At 46.1% G+C, this 20,468-nt stretch overlaps 1 protein-coding gene and 1 long non-coding RNA gene across 2 annotated transcripts in view; one reads left to right on the top strand and one right to left on the bottom strand.

Moving 5' to 3' along the window:
* Positions 1-19,014, bottom strand: part of LOC139606930 (insulin receptor substrate 1-B) — a 47,668-nt gene extending 28,654 nt beyond the window's left edge. Inside the window, exons 1-3 of the mRNA XM_071459376.1 lie at positions 18,052-19,014; positions 7,533-7,834; positions 3,894-7,077 (exon numbers count right to left, since the gene is read on the bottom strand). Coding sequence (XP_071315477.1) covers positions 3,894-7,077; positions 7,533-7,834; positions 18,052-18,400 — 3,835 coding nt within the window. The 5' untranslated portion in view covers positions 18,401-19,014. The remainder of the gene's footprint in view (positions 1-3,893; positions 7,078-7,532; positions 7,835-18,051) is intronic.
* Positions 18,971-20,196, top strand: LOC139606935 (uncharacterized). Its single transcript, XR_011684744.1, has 2 exons — positions 18,971-19,111; positions 19,993-20,196. It is a non-coding gene; the product is annotated as an uncharacterized lncRNA (long non-coding RNA).
* The last annotated feature ends 272 nt before the right edge of the window (positions 20,197-20,468 follow it).

The following is a 20,468-nucleotide window of genomic DNA, read 5'->3' as shown; positions in this document are numbered from 1 at the left end:
TTAATTTATAACTTTTATGTTTCTTTTCGGTTTGCTTATTAAAACATTATAAATTCATATATTTTTTGTATTTTTGCATTAATTAACTAAAGTATCTTGATTTGACAGCTTTATTAGTCAACAGGAGATTTTGTTACAGAAGATTTATATCACACATAAATTTACTATCCTTATATAAAAACCTGAACTGAGCTGAACTCAAATCCAATTAATTGACAATTAATTCCTAACCATAACTTCACAGTGGTTTTTCCCTGAAATCCATAATATCTAAGAGTCTAGGCACAAGGACAAAATGACACAGTACATACACACACACAGACACGCACACACGCACACACACACACAGAAACAATGTAGATACTGATCCAATTGGTCAGTTATGCATGAGTTTTGCCCAATTAGGCAACAGTAAACAAATGTAAACAGCCTCGCTTCACTGAACTTTCAACAACAAAAACAATGTTCTTGTGATTCAGGATCGAAGGACGACAAAACACATTTACATTTTGCTGCATTATCATATATGATATCCACAGATTAAATCACAGTCTGGTTCTATTTTACTATGGATCTAGGCTAAATTCTATACTATAGATACATATGCATGGATCTCCTGATGGGGAAGCGGTAAATGAATGAAGGGGAAGGGACAGCTGGACGAGCACATAATAAAATTCTCTCACATGGTTCTTGGGGGACACTGTGGGAGTGGCAGATGATTTAATTTAAATTAACATTTTCTCCTGAAAATCCTCTCCACTTCATAAACGAATGAATCACTCCATTCTGCTGAAGGTCATGACACTCCTCCACAATGTGGGAAACACCAACACACGCAGATCTGCACAGCAAAGTGAAATTTGCATATTTCGGTCACTATCTCTGAACTTGATGCTCATAAAAAGCAGACACTTGCATTTGCTCCATTCACACTCACACACACACACATACAAAAAAAAAAAAAAAAAATCACACATACACACCCAAACACACATCACATCTGTTGTGGTTGATTCATTTTGATTTGATTTTGTTTCTAAAAGAAATTATTTGGAGTGAAACAGCTCACCCTGCTTTCCCTTATTATCTAAATAATGAGAGTATTTTTGCACATTACATAATACACCGCTGTCCAGCAGGATTGTTTTTGGCACATGTCCCACTACTGATGTTCAGTTTTAGCCCCCCCCCCGATGCCAAAAGTACATACCCCTGAGACATACACACTGTGCTCCTATACAAGCCGGTGCCTGTTTGAGAAAAAGTCCCCTGTAATTACAGCAGATCCGAACTCTTAAAAAAAGAAAAGCACACAGGATCCACACTGACAAGATAATTAATCGTTTCTAAACTTTATTTTTGTTGGTAGTAATGGGTAGATTAGTCGTCATGTACCATCTTAGCATGGTCACTTTCCATTTTGGTTTTTGCCTCTCCCTCTCTCTCTCTCTCTCTCTGGTTTCTGACGGATAACGTCTCAGCGCGATACTAAAAGCTATTTTTAAGCGCCTCTGCAAGCATTTAAAGGATGGAAGGGAAACACAATGTGCAAAGGGAGGAGGACGAAAGGCGTAAAGACAAGAGAGGTTTTGGTGAAAAAAAAAAAAGGGAACAATAGTATGTGTAGTGAACAGAAGGGAGGGAAGGAATTTCAAATATCCATCTGCCTAGATGTCAGATGAGGATAAAGATTGTGAAGAATGAATAAGTGCGAGGGCAGTTAGTCAAATAGAAAAACATGGGTGCAGAGATGGGCAATAAAGAGGAAAATAAGGTATGAAAGAATAAAGAAAGTAACAAATTATAGACTGCAAGGGAAAACAGTTTCAGGAGAGTCCAGTAGTCCTGGGGCCTGGCCCTGCTGAGGCCCGCCAGCCCACCGCGGTAAAAACACTCAAACAAAAGGATCATTTATTGAAGGAGGAAAGAGGGGGAGGCGGAATGGAGGGATGAAAGGAGGGGGAACACTGTACAGAGGCATTTGAGAGCTGTGTGAGTGAAGCACTGGCCCCATCTCAACATTCACAGCCAATGTGTAACATTCTCCCCCACGCTGCCCCACTGACGTACTCAGCAGCCAGAGCCCATATGGTCCCACTGTGGTAGCCCGCTAGCACTTCTATTTAAAATACAGCCGACAACACCGCCTGCTTCCTCCAGCACTTCCCAATAAAACCAACGCGGCGACGTATGGATGCAGCCTGATGGTTCATTTCCATCTGTGGAATCTATGAAAACCAACTGTTGAGCTCAGCTGCGCTGCACTCGCCACAAGATCCCATGATGAATTTTTGCTAATGCCTTAAATTCTTCATTAAATCCAACTGTGGAGCAAAGCTATGAAATGTTTACCACAAAAACCCAGGAGTTTTAAGTCTAACACAACCTACAGTACAAATCATGTGGAGACTAGCAGCGCTACATAAACAGCAAGGCTTGGCAGGGTGCATTCATCACAAGAACCCCACTGTGGAAGGTTAAGTAAGACTACTGAGTGTTTTACTGATGCATATAAATCCACATCTCCATTTAAATGCTGCTCTATCTGCTTAAACTGCAGGCGTCTATTTCTTAACGGGCCAATTTAGTGCAGACAGTGGCTCAAAGAGAATGTTTTTCTATGAGCAAATGTCTCACAGTGACCTAGTTGAGGCATTGTTTAGCTGTGGTGGTACCCCACAGCCGGAAAATTGCCCCCCACAGTAGGAAAAAATGTAAATACAATGAAAATTCATCATCTGTCCTCCCTGACCTCCCTTCCTCACAAAAAAGTTTGAGGACACAGCAGTTACAGCGCTGCAGATACATAGTATGTATTATGCAAATTATTTACATACTGCATATTTGTATATAAATAAATAAATCTCACCAGAATCCTGCATATTATTATCATGAAAATAAATTCTAGTTTCTAAATAATAATAATGATATACTTTAGTGAGTTTACTGCTTGGATTACACAATGTTTTATATATAAATCATAGTAAACGATATTCATATAGCCAAATCTGAATTTGAATGCTTGCACACTTTCCTTCATAACATCATTATTATTTTAAAGTTCATGAAAACTTCTAAAGTAACACTGAATAAAATATGAAATGTGATCCATAGAGGAATCACTTTTCTCCTCCGCTGGTTTTTCCTGCTCATATCACATTGGAGGACATTAATTTGACAGGTCAACCGAAAACAGGGTCAGAGTTGAAGTTTCTTGAACTTGGAGTAAAACGTTTCAACGGCAACTCTGAATGGTTTCCCTTGCTAAGAGCAGCACTGTGGTGTGTTGTAAAACACCAAGGCAACCAGAGCAGTAGGATTCTACTCCTTGGCATATACATATACCAAACTCCTCAGGAATCTGCACCAAAACATCGAAAAGAAAATCAGAATTGAAGAGTTGCAGCACCGCAAATGCTGACACAACATTCAAGAAACCTTGAGAGAATCAATAGTCATTTCCTGAATATCAATATTCATTGATATTCCAATAGATTGTCTGGCCCTCAACACCTTACATAATCACATCAAGTTAAAACTGTGCACACGCCTTTAAAAGTACACCAACCCCTCGACAAGGAAATCAATTTATGAATCGTCACTGCAGCCAATCTACATCTCACATTGTTGATTATGTGGACAGTCACACAAATCAGACCAGTGTCTTCATTCTAATATGGCGCCAGGTGAAGTTTAATTCCTAGCAAAATGGAGAGGGAGGCTGTGCTCCATTGGATTATCTTGAAAATGTATTTTTTCCATCTGGGTAATATGACAGAGCAGAGGTAGGAAGAAAAAGGGAGGAAGGATGACACAAATTAAAGAAAAAAGTGGTAATAGATCATGACGTGAGTTTGTTTCTTTTTTAAAAGAAAAAAGGCAGCTCTTACCTGTTCCCTCCTTGCTTCCATTCTGATGTGTCCGCAGCTCCTCTGATTTGTAGAAGTCGATGCTGGCGTAAGTGTTGAGGTTGGAGCTGCTGCTGCTGCTGACTGCTGCGCCTACACCCCCAATCCCAGAACCTCCACCCAGTACAGAGAAGAGGCGAGAAGGGGCCTGGCTACCTGAGGGTCCATCCAAGCCCAAATGGGGACTCTCTTTGTTGACCAAGTCCAAGTCAATGTAGTTAAGACCTTGCTCTGTGGACGAAGTCTGAGTGTTTGTGGGAAGGGACTGCTGTCCAGGGAGGGGGCACTGAGTGGGGGTATCAGTCATAGCACCATTCCCCCACAGCATGCTTTCAAAGCCCAGCCGGCGGGCCACAGCTTGGGCATGTTCTGGAAATAGGGAGGCAGTGGAGGAAGAGGAAGAGGAAGTAGAGGTAGAGGTGGGGAGGGAAGGTGAGGCAAGGAAGGTTTCTGAGCAATGCCGTCTACGTCCTTGGGGGTCAGCCCGGATAACTTTAGCCCCGTGGTCTGGGTTGAGTCCTGGTTTGGCTAGGGGGAAGTCTAGACCCCGTGACATTACTGGACCAGAAGGATCAGTCCTGGTGGGGGAAGGGGCTTTCGGGGAGACACTGGATGATGACCTAGGGGCTGTGTTGCTATTTGAGCTGAAGGCCATCTCTGTGTAGTCTGTAGGAGACTCAGATTCAGTCACTGATGGCTCATTTTCTCTGCTTTTCCTTAGAGGGGCCTCAGCCACTTCGGCCCTCTCTTCATGAGGGCCAGTATTACCCTCGTCACAGGCTTTGGGGGCGTGAGCAAGAGTTGGAGGTGTGGGAGGTGTGTGGAAAGATGGGAAAACTAGTGGGGTAAGGGAGAGTGGTGAGGGAGACGGAGAAGGGCCCAGGTCCATGTTGACATACTCAGAGGCAGCTGGGGGAGTAATGGGGGCAGAGGGGCTACGGGAGAGAGGGACAAAGTTACCTAAGCAAGAAGTTGGCCTGTGTTGAGGATGCTGGTTGCTTGAGCAATGAGGCAGTGATAAGCCATGCCTGAGACCCCTGCCACGTCCTCCTCCTACCCCAGTCTGGCTGCACTTCTCTCCCTTAAACTCAATGCTTACATACTCCCCAGGGCTCTTAGGTTCTGGGGGCAGGGGGTTTTCACGGACTCTAGGAAGGGTATTAGCCTTGGATACATCAACAAACAAGCTCACTGGTCTGCTTCTAGTATGGCTACCCTGCTTGGACAATCCACTAGAACCCCGTCTCTGCTGGAGCTTACTCCCGTCTTTGGACTGAGCTCCCCCAGCTGTAATGCTCACTGCTTGGGTAGCTCGGTCCTCGCTCTCCCCAAGGCTCTCACTGCTGGCTGAGCTGGAGGAATATGAGGAAGAGGAGAGTGACAAGTGGCGGCCAACTACTGAGTTGCCTGCTGCTGGTTGTTCTTGACGCCCTCCCATAGCCCTACCTCCACCCATTCCCCTACTACAACTGCCATTGGGCCTTCTGCCTCTTCCAGGCCCATCATCAAAGTGTCCGGCAGAAGGGTTGTGTTTATATGACCGGGGAAGGGAATAGTAAGAATACACCATCTTGGGGGCTTGCTGTTGAGAGCTGGTCTCCAAATGACCAGTGTGGTCAGGAGGTGGGGGGCTGCCATTTACAGAACGTGCGCTGATTGGAGACATGTTCATATAGTCACTACCTGCCCTGCTGTCTGCACTGCCACTGCCTACCCAAGCTCCTCCAGCGAGACCTCCACGCTGGTCAGGAGAGCAGCTACTGTTGGGGGACATTATCATATAGCCATCAGAAGTTGGTGGAGGCCGGATCTGCTGTGGAGGGGACACGCTGTTGTTAGGGGTCATGGCCATGTAATCATCAGTAGGTTTAGAATCTGAGTCTGGGACAGAGACAGCCATTGACTGGGACATTGATACTGGAGGCTGAGTGACGCCAGGTAGCATGGACATATAACCATTGTCCACCCCTAAATCTACACTACCTGCCCCTCCACTTCCTTCACTTTTGAACTCCCCTGCCACATCCAAGTATCCTCCTCCTCCCCCTACTGACCCAGCACCCATGACAGATTCCCTCTGAGTGGTAGAGGAAATGGAACTAAAGGACTCGCGGCTGGTGCTCCTGGACATGATGGCATAATCAGCTGAATCTTCATCTGCTGGTTCTTCGGCTCTACGCTGACGTGGGGCAAGCCGCTCCAGGGTCATAGGAGGTAAGGAAGCCCGCTTGCTCAGCAGCCTACGTTCAGCTTCACATTCACGGCTGGAAGAGCGACGCAACACTCTCTTGGTCTGGGGCTGTGAACCACAGGCTGATGTTCCTGGTGCCGGCAGAGAGCTGGACGTCAAGCTTCCCTGATTACTGCCACCGCCACCACTACTGCGCTGGCCCATCAGGATGTAGTTGGCTCCCTCCTCACCAAGGGACTGGCTGCTGACGCTACCAACTGAACTTCCAGGGAGGCTTGGGGAGGGAAGGAGCGTGTGATCCCCAGGACTAGAGCCATACTCGTCTGAAGAGCCATAGTCACTGGGAGAGCCTGAGACAGAGGCGCGATGCGAAGGGACACGACTGTAGGCACCAGACCCCTGACCAGCACCAGTAGAAGATGTTACACCTCCAAACTCAGAGCCATGCCCAGAGCTAGAGGAGAGGCTTGGGGCTGGGGAGGGTGCTGGGGTGGAGATGGAGCGCATCAACCCAAGAGGAGTTTTAGCAGCTGTGGTGGGGGCGGAACGGACTGACTTCGACCTGAGGATTGGGGTGGTGGAGCAGGAGCCATTGGTGGAGGGGCTGGAGCTCGGCCCTTGGAGCGGTGTGGTCCCTGCTATCCCATCCTCACCTTTCCCCCCATCACTGGCAGTGCGAGACCTTGGGAAGCTATGCCGTGGGGTGGGGGAAGCATTGGCACTGCTGCCTCCTGCCGCACTGTTAGCCCCTCCAGGAGGTTCAGTTCGGGGACGACGGGTGAAGCCCACCTGGCTGGGAGGAGGGTTTGGGTGGTGGCGGCGTGAGGGAACACTGATGGGGTTAGAGGCAGTTGCACCTCCCCCAGGGCCGGAGTTCGACTGAGATTTGCTGCGTTGGCGGAACTCCTCGCTCAGTGCCTTCATGGCTTCAAGCAAGGTTTCGTGCATGTTCTGGGCCACCACTGAATCATCCACCTAAGATGTGACACAAAAACCCTCTCAAACAATAAACTCAAATCCCAATTCTGGTAGATTCTTATTTTCATTGTGAAGTATGTAATTACAAATCAAATGGAGAGAATGGATATAATTTGAAATAAATATTCTGTGGATAGTCAAATATCAGATTTTTCTGAAAAAACACCTTTGTATTTCAATTAAATTTGTATTTAAGATGCATCTTTAAATCAGGATGGTTAAAATAGTGCTAGCTCACTTTTTTCCTTTCATTTTTGACGGCCTTCAAGGATTAATTTAACTACATCTGCAAAACCTGAACTGGACCATAATGTAGGGTTACATGAACGCTAACCTTAACATTGGGTAACTTTGCAGTTTCTTTCAATCTGTTGATTATAGGCTCTTTACATTTATGAGGGATTGGAGGGTGAGACTGTCAACATAAAGGGGATTGCAGATTACAGGCTCACCTGCATCCAGAACTCGCCCGGGCCTGTCACAGCAGAGCGTCCCACCTCAACAAAGAAGAAGTTTTCTGAATGGCCGCAGCGTCGGACGTTCATCAGCTGCAGCACCACGGCAGCAGCATCAGAGTTGAGCTTGACAAAGTTGACCGTCTTGTCAGTCAGGCAAAGCCGGTAGATGCCCACCAAGTTCTTGGCCTGACCCAGGCCTTTGGGCCACACCTTCACCTGCCACACCTCTTTGAACGCTGGCCCAGGATTGGGAACACCATAGTCCCCCGCAGCTCCGCTGTCACTGGGGTTCTTACCTTCAGGGAGAAAAAAGAGATAGGAGATTTAACTGTTGCTGGATTGAAAAAGGAAAACAAGAGGCTGTGACTGGAAAATAGGGAGAGGTAATTAAAGCGTTACAAAGTAGGATTTATGAAGAACACTAAGTGCTGTAACAAAGCACTGACATAACCTTCATGCATCTGTGAACAAAGGGAACACTAGGTGAAACTACCACTATTTACCTGTTAGTGGAGGACAAGGTGCCTTTATTATGCAAGCTGTGCTGATATTGGGCTTTTCACTGATTTTTAAACCAGATCTCAGTTCAAAATGAGCATGCAGCAGCTTGTGAGACCGGCTCACCATACCTGCAGGTTCCATCCACTGGGGTCTCATTTGTCAAGCGCACACACACACACACACACACACACACACACACACAAGCAGTCATACCAGTGTGGAAAAAGAATGAAACGGTTGACATCTGAAGCCCAAGAATGATGACTATGAAAGTAAATCAACTGTTGTGGAAAAACATAAGTGAACGCACCTGGAAAATGCTTAACAAGTGAATCTTCCCCAAAACCAAAGCAAACAATGCCAACAGACTGAAACCTCAAGAGCCATTTTCTGGAGCTGCTCTCATGACAATAAAGTGGCTTTGTAAACTAATAAAATCTAGTGTCTTTTAAAAGGAGTACAGGCAGTCCATTCACCCTTTGTGTTAAGTGTTTTGTATTCAGACAGTAAGGAATTACTGAGGCGGTGAAACACAAGAGAGAGAGCTCTTGGTGAGATTTGAGCTGGTTAGGGGCCATACAAAAGCAGGGGACTTACTTAAGCACTTAACAATATTTGGCCACCTGTTTGGTGTTTTAAATCACTGTATTGTTCACAGATCTGAAGCAGGAAATGTGCCCGTTACCCCAGAAAATTACCTTAATTCTATCATGCTGTGCAACTCATTGTCAGCAGCTATTAAAACTGCCTCTGAATATATCATAGATTTACCTCTGAGCTCTTTTTACTTCTAGCCACAAGAGACCTCACGTCTGTTGACTGAAAAGCCCTGGATTATAGGGACACCATGATGTGACTCATGCTTTAGGGTGGTTTCTTGTTCTACTTTAAAGGAACCACCCTAAAATGTTCCTTAAACACAGCCCCCCCTTTTCTCACATGTACCACATTTCTTCTGTTTCTCGGTTGAACTGGCAGGTGGGATATGCCCGAGCACGACAACTACCGATCTACAACACAGAATCAATGAACTTCATGACAAGTCCGAAGGAACAAACCTCCACGAAGACACTCACCTGCTCCCTTCACGGGAACAGGATGTTCTTTGTACAGTAACGGTGAACTTGAGCACCTGCCTTATTAGCCTTCCACATCTGGCCCACTGAAGTATTGATGTGACAAGTGATTTCTTTATCAAGTAACTGAGTGAACCATCAAATTTTCGCAAAGGCTGTGTGGTATTCTACTTTAAGCAATGATTTTGGCCCAGTCCGGCTAAACACAGTGCATCCTCGCCACAAATATATGATTGTATGTCTGCATGTGTTTGTTCTTCTTTTCCATTGCCTTCTCCTGCAAATCCTACAATGACAACCATATGTAGACAAGAAGGCCCGGCTTGCACAGAGGACGCCATGTTAACCCAGCTCCCGTTATGACAAATATTTCCCCAGATCCTCTTCCCCTAAAATGTTTTTAGCCGTGATTGCAAAAGAAGGAGAAGTCTGACGTGTCTCGCTGCGTCCTCTTCCAGTTCGCTTCCCTGAAATTGGAGGATCGCTCTCGACTTGAAAGAGACTTAGAATAGATGTTTTGTTGAAAGCATTGGAGGCTGTGGCTTAGTGGCTGTGTATGTGCGTGTGTGGAGGCACCCCCCCCTGCATTAGATGACTCACTCAAGGCCATGCATGGCTGTTTCATGTACTGCTTTTCTCCCCGTGTGCAAGGAGCTGTGTGCAAGAAGCCCTGTTTGCCTCCTTGATTTAGATTTACAACAGGAAAGGGTGGTTTGGGGATTTTTCAGTGAGGACTGAGGGAATGAGGGACTGAAAGAGATTGCAAGGAGATATCAGAGAGCCATTATGGACGGAAATAAGAGCCTTTAAAAAGACTCTTTAAGGAGGAAAAGAGCGTCTATTTTAGGATTGCTTGGATTAAAAAAAACTAATTACAGGCTTTATTTATTCTTAAATTTAATTTTTTATTCCGTTGCTTCTTGAGATTGACTCAGATTGCAGTGCAGCATATTCCTCGAAGACTATCTGTTCCCTTTTCAAGAGCCCATTTAAACGTGTCTTGAGGAGAGCACAAGTGTGTTGTTTGTTTTGAGTACAGTGCAGCCTTAAACCTCAGCTGTGCCCTCAACAGCACTTACACATACACACACACAAAAACACCCTTGATCTCAGGGCCACTCCAGCTGCGTACTCTTATCGACAACTCTTAAAAGCACTGAAAACCTTTAAGAGGTTTTGCCAAAGTCCTGCAGGGGTGCAGACAGATCTTCCCCTATTGAGCATCACAGACTTTTCTCTGTGGTTACATAAAGTTGGGGTTGATTCTACACGGAGCCATATGAATTATAGATTGTCCCTGGCTCCCCTCCGGGGGAACCTTCACGGTAGTGTGGTGCTTGAGAAAGCAGTACTTTTTTTTTCCCTTCACTTTGCATAGAGAGGTTATCAGCCGGTCAGCTTCCGCGCAGCACAACGCCACCCCCATACAACATAATGAACCCTCAGAAAAACATGCACACTAAAAAGCCCTTAGCGGGAGATGAATCTCAGGACTGAAGCCGGATGCACATGAAAGCAAAAAACACCTGGAGGTAATGAAGCATCTGCGTTAAGCCTGCTGGCTGAATAAGGGCAATGCGTGCCAAACAACTTTCAGCCAACCTTGGTACAACCTTGACAGGGTGTGTGTATCAGGACAAAGGGTTCATACGAGGTGACTAGATTTATCTCAAAGTTGCCGCATAGTATTTCCCCTTTTAGCAAACCTGAAAAAAAAAAACGTACACTGGCTTATTGACGCGCAGGCTGTTTACTGCATTTCTGCCACGACCACACATGAAACTCGCAGTCTCAACGTGTGGCTGCAGAATGACAACCTACACGGGCAACACTGTCGTCCATTCATGCTGATTTATTTGCTATGCTTGTGCTGTCTCCCTGGAGATTGTGGACTGTACATAAGGAGGGAATAATCTAACCCAAATTTCTCAAACTGGGATTTTAAATATGAGCTGAGTGACTGGCGTTGAGGCGGCGCTGCTGTGTGTTTGGGGTGGGGGCTGGCTGGGGGGGGGGGTGGGGGGGGGTTTAGGGGTGTGATATTTATCCCCAGGGCTGCCAGATGCCTGCTGGGACACTGACAGCTCTTCCCTGAGTGACGGGCTGATTATTGTTATGGTTATTATATTACTCAGGAAGTAGGTCTTCTATAGGCGTCTTGAGCCAGAACAGGGTTGGGGGGGGGGGGGGGGGGGGGGGGGTTGTTATTGAAGCACAATGACACTGGCTGGGATTCCGGTTCGTTTAAGATTGAGTTAAGAGGCTCATGTTCAACAATACACACACAGCAATCTCCACTGTCTTTGCATTCCCACTTTTCAGTTTCAGGGAAGCAACAACCTTTACGTAATGTTTCTGTGAAAACTCCAAAAAAAAAAAAAAAAAAAAAAAAAAAAAAAAAAAAGATTGAAATTTATAGCAAGATCAGAATAAAATCCCTCGTCTTAGTTAGCTAATGCAGCCTGTAAATCAGGGAAAACTACTCTGGCAATGAACCGGCTGGCTCTCACTAGGTTCTGTTTCAAGTTTCTGACCTCATTGCCCTAGCATGCTGTGCTGCGCCATAATACCGCAAAACACTGCACAGAAACTTCTGAGGGCTAAGCCCCATTTTCTCCACCCTACCCCTGCTACTGTGCCCCTATACCACCCCCACTGCCATACCAGGTTACCGGCGTGGACAGATAGGAGACAGCTGTGTACGTTTTGTCCTAGCATGTATCTGCGAGAGACAGTAGAGTGAGCCGCCCAGCAGTGAAAACAGCTCACGTCTAATCTCTGGTTGCCATGTGTGCCCATTTTCCTCTTTTTTTTTTTTTTTTTTTAACTCCTCCGCTTCCTATCTCTTCATCCATCTCTACCCTCTGAAATCCCCCTATCTGGGCCCACACTCAGGGACACAATGCTTCTCCAACACCAGCATCTGCCTAAGGTTAATTTCACATGTGGTTTGTGTTAGCCAGAAGAACACACACACACACACACACACACACACACACACACACACACGTACACATAAGCACATGAAATTACTAGTGACGCATCCAAGGCTTGTTGTCCCTTGACAAGACACGCAAAAAAAAGGCTCTGTAGAAGGAAGCTGAAGATCTCACAAAACCACCTCAGACGCCCTCAACAAACTGGCAGCCATCTTGGACTTTGCGGGTTAGCCTGGCTCACAGTTCGTAAACATACTGTCTCTGTAATACCAAGTCAGACGGGAAGCTTTTGGAGAGTCCCTGGAGTTAACTGTAAATATGAACAATATTATTCTTACAGGCCGGCGTCATTTTAAGGCCTTAAAGTCCAAAATACTGAGTTATTTAACAAAATAAAACTGAACTTCTTGTGTAAATGTTCCAAAGAGGATAATTAAATTTTGGGATTGAACCATTCAGGATTTCGTTCTGGCCTTCCATGCAAGATGTCTCTCCAAGTTTTTTTTTTTTGTTTTTTTTTTATTCATTTGAGTAGTTTTACAGCAAATGTAGAGCATGACATTCAGGTAGCGAAACATATTTCAAATTAAAAGTGCAGCACATCACATTAAGGTCAAGCTTAGGGTTTAAATGTGCACAATATGTTTGGAAATTCTACATATTGTACTTATTTCTATTTATAGATACTGCGTCTATCCATCGACACACACGCATTCTTAGAGGGGTGTGCCCATGCAGCAATATAAATTGTTCATGCTGGAGAAAGAGCTTCTATAGCTTCCAACACTCATAAGACACAGTTAATGCAAACTTCTGTATAGAAGCATTTGTAAAAGAAGTGAATGTCCAAAGAAAATAGAAAACTCTCCAATTCTGCCGTATCCAGTAGTGTACACATCTCTGAGTCAAGACGTAGAGAAGCAAATATTTGATCCCACTCTCACCTACTTTTGCTCCAGAGCTTCTGGGTTTCATTTCATTCCCAAAAGCAACGTATAGAGTTTTTTTTTTTTTTACATTCTTTATGAGTATGTTTTTAACATTCGTTGCTTTTTGAAACCTTGAACAGTAGAATAAATTTTTTTTTTAAAAAAGGGATATATGTGAACATTACATCCAATCAATGCAGCATCCTGTGTCGCGTCTCCCCTGAGGAAGAACACGCCAGTTAATGTGGAAGGTTTTTCTCTAATTTCTCGCCACGTTTCTAATGCACTGATAAATCCCAGCTCATGAACTTCCTGACCTCCTCTATGACAGCGATAATGTGCCAGTATCAACCAGCAGTGATCAATACAGCCTGCTATAAAAGGTTACTGTGCATTTAAAGCCCCGCGGCTCCATCATGCTCAGCATATGGCTGCTCATTGACTAAATGGATCATGTTGCCCCTGGCCTCGCCTCTGCTGTCGATCAAACCCGGGAGCTTAATTGACAGTCTGCTTTAGCGGTGAGGCCGACCCCGGTCCCTGCACAGCGGCAGACACATGAGGAGACGAGCTCGAGGACGTTCCTGCCTCCTGGCCCACTGTGTTTTACTGTAACTGTGATGCAACAAGCCAGAGCCGGCCGTGCTGAGGCCTGGCTGCCCAGCTTGTCGTGTTAAATGAAATTACAGGGTGTTAACGTGCGCAAACTATTTATGCAGAGGAAATACCCTGTGGCAGCTCACCGCTCTTCAGTTTGGACTCTGCACTAGCTCCACCGCAGGGGACAGAACAGGAGAAAAGATGGACACTCAACAAAAAGTCATCATTGGACTTTTTAAACTTCAATTTTTAAGATGGCGACAGCACCCGTGCCCCTGTGCCCTCTCCTCTCTGACTTCATTGGCTCACTGCCTCCACTGTGCCACCGGCGGCTGACCCTTGGGACGACAATTACAGCCTAATTAGGGAGATGAGCAGTGCTTAAGCACAGCTTAACCTTTAATCGGCTGCTCAGCGAGCCACTGGTGAGATCCACATCTCATTGGCCAGAGCAGCTGCTCTCACAGAGTCTTTGTAGTTCATAGTCTGACACACATCATAAAGAACCGGTTCACACAAAAACGCAACTACTGAGAAATATTAACCACAGATTTGTCTGACATGTTGCCCTCAATCATGCATCTGTTTTGTGGTACTTTGGGTGTCAAAATTAACATCACGATAATCCACAGACACAACTGAAAACAGATTCACAGAAAAGGAAAAACTGTTCACATTGAGGTCTGTGGATTAGCATGAATAGCCATATCATTAAATCTGGAAACAGATGTTGCCTCTGAGTGTTTCGAATGTCATTTTTTGGAGCTTTGAACACGGAAAACTGAATTCCACGGAGCTTTACTGCACTGAAGTCAGCAACCCTCGTCAGATCACAACAAAACCTTCCTCGAAACCTCATTCATGTGTTTTATTCAGAAAACAGTCAAACAGGCTGCTATTATCATTATCCCAGAGCTCCAAATGTCCAACCAACTGCCTACAACCCAACAAACTTCAGCTGTGATTTGAAATGACAGAGAAAAAGAAACAAAAAAAAAAACACATTTATCGCTTCAGCCACTTTTCAAGCCAAAACATCAAATGTTTGCTGCTTTTAGCTTCTCATTTGCTGCCTGTCTTTGTCAAATATGATACTTTATTTTCAGACTGGTGGACAGACAAACCACACCAATCAGTAGATTTATTGTTTCAGCTCTAATCTGAATGAAAAATAAAAACAATTTGAAAATGAATCTGAATCTTGGAATCATTTTTTGACAAAAAAAATCTTAACTCTGGGTCCATTTACAAGCTTTTTTTCCTGGGGCTTTAAAAGTATAGCATGAAAGTGTTATGTTGTTTTGTTTTTGGATGAAATAAACATTGGTTAAACATCAGCTGATTAGACTTTATCTGATTCTCGATTGTGTTTTTATTTTGTTTCTGTTCCTCATGTAGCTTATCTGCATGTTCATCTGTGTGTGTGTGTGTGTGTGTGTGTGTGTGTGTGTGTGTGTGTGTGTGTGTGTGTGTGTGTGCGGGCGTGGGTGTGTTTGTAGATAGTGTGTCTCTCTTGTTTGGTGCCGCTTTGTCCAAAGTTTGACTCCGCCGTGTTGTTTTATTGAGGTCAACAACAATTCCTGAGGTGGTGCCCGAGCCGCGGGACAGTTTTCCTGGCAAACGACAATCGTGGGCCGCACCTCCGCCCGTTCCGTCGAGGTTAAGCCTTTACACACTCCACTGACTCCTAATAGTTGAGCAAATAGCTGCCCTCAAGCCTGATACTGTACTTGCTGCCCGAAAGGGTCTTACTGGACTCAGCTGAATAAATAACTGGGATCCTAATATCGCCCTGTACGGCAGCTGGCTCGTGTTTGTGCAATCATCGCCGGCTCCGGCGGGAGGCTGTGAGATAGTGGACCAGTCCTGGGCTGCTTTAGGTGAGTTTCCCAGGCCTGGAGCACAGTATGGAAGGAGCTGCACTTCACAGCAGCTTGGACATCCACTGTATTTATTGTCTTTCCACTGAATGCATCCTCACCAGCCTGCACGCTGAGGGAGCTCTTGCTGTGCAGACTCAAATTATTCAAAACTTCAACCCCAAAACTTTTATTCCACCGCCAGCTGAGGCGGCTGCTGAGAAACTCACCACCTGCGGCACCTGACAGAGCACGAAAGAAGGTGAATAGCGACATAGGTATCATATGGAGGGAGCGGTCCTCCGGAAACTATGTGAGACAGACGGTGCAGCATCCCTTGGCTCGGTGCCCTCTCAGCTTTGCCCCACTCTCGGTCTGCAGGGACACGTGGAGGACACATACCTCACTGTGGTGGCTGTAGCAGGGGAGTGGCAGCGTGTGTAGATGAGGCATGAAAGACAGTGGGTGGAGGTGGAGGGAAAGCTGAAGGGGCGGGGGAGGGGGGTGTTCAATCAACATACAGACACTGAAGACTTGAAATTGTGTACGAGCTGCACATGCCAGGGGAGGGTTATTACAGGCAGGAATCCTGACAGCGTTCAACGTGAGTGTGGGTTCAAGCTATTTTCACACACGCAGGTTTAGGCAGCAATTGGCTGTGACCCTACAGCGCAGTTCACCCCCCCTGCCCCCCCCTTTGCTCTCTCTCACAAACTCATCCAAGCCTGGATCATGTGTGTGTGTGTGTGTGTGTGTGTTTGTGTGGCCTCATTTTGTTTTTGTTTTGTTTTTGTTTTTTTGCACAAACAGAAACTGTGTGCGAGCTGCAGCACACGCCACAAGAAAATGCCGGCCTGCGTGAGAGTTTACACAGCAGCCCCGCCGCAGCCCTGCTTTCGTCATTGTCAGCGAGGGTGATTTACAGGAGAAGCCCAACACTTGAAGCAACAAAGGCAGAGGAGAGGTAGAGGTGCAGCGAGGCTCTGCACGCCGGACCTGTAATTTCGAAGACAGCTCATGTCGATGGTGGACACAGCCGCTCGTCCGGTTCCCTTTGAAGGCCGAGTTCCTTCACCTGCTGAGCCGCCCGCCTGTAAGACCGGGGTTTCTGTGCATCTGACCTTTGCGTACAAGCGCTTAGCAACTGTACATGGGAATATATGCACTTTAGAGATGTTTCCTGATTAGAAAAAAAAAAAGTTTGCATAGAAACGGTTGCAAAGTCAGCTTCTCACAACCCCCCCGGGCTCGCATCCCCGCTCCAACATCTGTCTATTCACTTTCCCGTCTCGCGGAAGCTCGTCAAATACTTGGGAAGACTGGGCTTGTACACACACAAACACACAGCTCCAGTTGTGCTAAAGCAACGGGGGGGGGGGGGGGGGGGGGGGGTTAGTGTGAGCCACAGTGTTGACACCAACTCCAAATCTGCAGGGGTTACTCCAGATTCCCCTAATGCACCTACTGGCAGCCTGCAGCTTTTTTTGGAGCTTATAAATCAGCCAGATTTGTTGAAACAACTTGCTCTCTGTGGTTCCAAACGAAAACTGGAATATTAGAGGAGATCAGTGCGGCCTGGCATCGGCCTCTCTCCTCAGGTGTTCGCTCTCCAGGCTGCTTTATGTAACAGAGCGGCAGGTCATGTGTAAGAGAAGCACCTTGAACTCCAGAGTGTTCGTTTGCCAAGATTGCGTCATATGTCCCCTGTGGCCTGTCTGGTCTCTCACAGTGATGTGGGGGGTGGGGGGGGGGGGCTGAACAGGTGATTTGACGTTGCTGTGCTCACCACTATTGCGCCGACAGCTGTGTTTGCACAAGAATCTGCAAGGGTGATTTTTTTTTTTTTCGGAGGGGGGGGGTATTGTTGAGGTCATTTGCACAATAAGGCAACATTATAGAAATCCTCTGCAGGGGAAGCTTGACGGTGAGCGGTCGGGTGTAGATGGGCTTCTCCCTGACTAGTTTTGGGACATTTCTTTTCCTCCTCTTGTGGGATCGATGCCTGATGTAATATTGCAGTGTCAGCAGAAAAGTAGAGCAGGCAAAGCAAACAAGAGGGCAGGGTGTGTTTGAGCAGTTGACTTGGGAAAGAGAGGCACACCACAGCTTGAGGCCCCACACACAGAAGGACCCAACAAGTCTGCAGAGCAACTGTGAAGAAATAACCAGCCTGACACCAGTATGATAAGGACTGGTGGTGGTGGTGGGGGGGTGGGCTCCAGTGTGAGGCTGTAAGGCGCATGTTTACACACACTCCTGTCAGGGGACATTTGTAAACAATCCCAACCTGTTTTAAAAGTGTAAAAAACTGACACCACCCAGTCTGAAATGCTCATCATTTCAAAGGCAGTGGGAGTGCAGCCACGCCACAGACACAAACTATGTAAACTTGTCTTGGCAGGCTGTGATGTTTTTTTTTTTAAGAAATCATTCCTGCACACTGTCCAAACTACTGGGACGAAACATGTCCCGTGTGCCCCCCCCCCCCCCCCCCCGCTGCTCTGCAGACGATGCCACGTTTCTCCACCTCAAGCACAGCTCCGTGCACTACTGAGTGTATGCATGCATGCGTGTGCGTGTGCATGTGCGTGTGCGTGACTTCAGCTTACTTTTGCACTGCAGGTCCACCATGGCCTGGTACCACTCGTCCTGGTCGGCCTCGTTGTCCGCGGCGATGGCGAAACTCTCGGCCCGGGTGTAGAGCACGATCATGTGCTTGTTCTTGGAGTCGGCCCGCTTGTTGATGTTGAAGCAGGTCTCCAGCGCCACCGCTTTCTTCGGGACGGGGGCCTTGCCGCGGAATTTCTTCTCGCTCTCGTAGTACTCCAGGCGGGCCGGGCCGCGCTCCGACGCGGCGCGGAGCACGAAGTACCGCCGGTGCATGGACTTCTGCTTGCGGAGGTAGCCGCTCCTCCGCACGTCCTCGCAGCTGTGGATCTCCCCCGCTTGGTTGTCCATGACACCCACTATGTCCTTTAATCCCCCCACACACACACACACACACACAAAACAAAACAAAAAAAAAAAACACAACCGCAACTTCTTTTATTTCTCTTGGTGTATTTCTAATTCAAACACCCCCCGGCTCTGCTCCCCTCCCTCTCTCCCCCATCAACGCAGGCATGTGAGAGGGAGGCAGAGGTCTGTGGGGCTGCTGTTCCCGGAGGTCAAACCTGAACCAGGGCTTTTTTGTTTTGTTTTTTATTTGTGGCTGCAGCTTTCGTGAGTTTCCCCTCTTCTCTCGGCTGCTTTTCTCTCCTGCACACGGACCCGGCGCAAGTTTTTCCAGGCGCACACGGACGAGCACATGCGGCGGAGCTCCCCCTGCTCTCCACTACTACTACTACTTCTCCAGGCGCCGTCGGGCCGGTTTAATCCCATTTGCTGCACATCACGGAGTACAGAGCCCGTCCTGCTGCACGCTGTCTGTCCCCCCACCCCTGCCCGGCTCGGCTCGGCTCGGCTCGGCTCTGGTCTTGTCGCCGTGGCGTGGGAAGCGGCGGAGCGGCGACCGTGGAGCGGGACTGTCACTCACCGCTGTACTAGTACTCCGGAACACGACGCGTTCACTGCCTCAGCCTGAGCTCGGACAGCGGAGCTCCCGACCTACTGTCTACGTTTTTTGGCCAGTGACAGGATTTTATGGATAGAGGATTGAGGCGGAGTCAAGTAAATATACATATAAGCAAACATATACAAGTATATATATATTAAAAACAACAACAACAAGGAACCATAAATCGTTCAAATCTTAACTAGAAACTGCGCAAAAAAAATTAGGACCATCACTACAAATATATACAGTAATAGTCCCTGGTAATAATCTGTACAACTCTACCAGTATATTTTTATTGTATCAATATTAAATATTCCAATTTAAATGCATAGATTATTGGGAATAACTATACAGTGAATCTATAAACACAGAGACATGGTATATGCAAGTATGAAAACTACAGTAATGTCTGTGCAGGTATGTAATAAACATTTAAACATAGCTGACTGCACAGAGTAAGTCAGGTTTAATAACAAAAATGCTTTGGGATAATATAGTATAGTTGTCACTTTATTCAAACCAGCAGAAAAAGACACTCCACTCTATTTACATGTTTGTAAGTGGCATTTTAATTTGGTGAACACACGTGTTTTGTATATCAAAATGTTGTGAAAATACCTATGAATGATTTTGGGAGGTCTGCTTCTTCTTAGTTATGTCTGAATTTACCTTTAAGCGTAATAACACACAATTAATTTTCAGATGATCTTAAGGCTGATGTAATATTCAACAAAAATGAAAACTGGACCATCTGTTAATGATGATTATTTAGTGCAGTGAATACCAAACAGTAGCATCCAAAAGTTAATTCCCTGCAGCATTCATTCATTCTGTATGGTGTAAGGTACTGCAAAGTGTTGTAGCATAGGCTAACATATGTAATGTAGCTTTTCAGTTTCAGTGCTTTAATATATTGTTATGTTTATTTCATTTTAACTGATTGTTTTCCCTTCATCTTTTCCTTTGCTCTGTTTCTTGTGCTGTCAATTTTTAGCATCCCAAGAGTTTGTTTCAGGTTCGCTCAACCAACAAGCAGGATGTCCCACAGCACCTGAACGCAGCAATAATTCCAGTGTGTGGAGTAAGATTTCAGTGTTGGCGCTTCCATGAGTCCATCCTGTTCTATTTATTATGAAAATCCCCCTGTGTCCTGTATTAATATGCGAATAAAAACACTTTTTTTTTTTGCAACAGCGTGCACATTATGCAACACAACCATTTACTACACGATAACATCAATTAATACTGCGTGAGGTCGCATAAAAATATGAAAAGTCAAGGGTCACAGTGAACTCATTGAGTCTTATTGAAACACGGCGCTTCTCCTATGATTACTGATTCATATTAGTGTCTGAAGAACAGCAAATTAAGCTGCTTTGATTGAATGAATGAGGGATTTACAGACGTCTCACCGCTGCCACTCAGACTGTCTGTACTCAGTGTTTTTACCTGTCTAGACTCAGTAGTGAA

The sequence above is a fragment of the Trachinotus anak genome, unplaced genomic scaffold (genome assembly GCF_046630095.1).
Source record: "Trachinotus anak isolate AG129_WGS33_773 ecotype Australia unplaced genomic scaffold, CSIRO_AGI_Tana_v1 ptg000023l, whole genome shotgun sequence".
In the NCBI taxonomy this organism is placed as follows: Eukaryota; Metazoa; Chordata; class Actinopteri; order Carangiformes; family Carangidae; genus Trachinotus; species Trachinotus anak.
The sequence above is the reverse complement of the archived record's forward strand: the minus strand, read 5'-3'. Positions and strand labels throughout refer to the sequence as shown.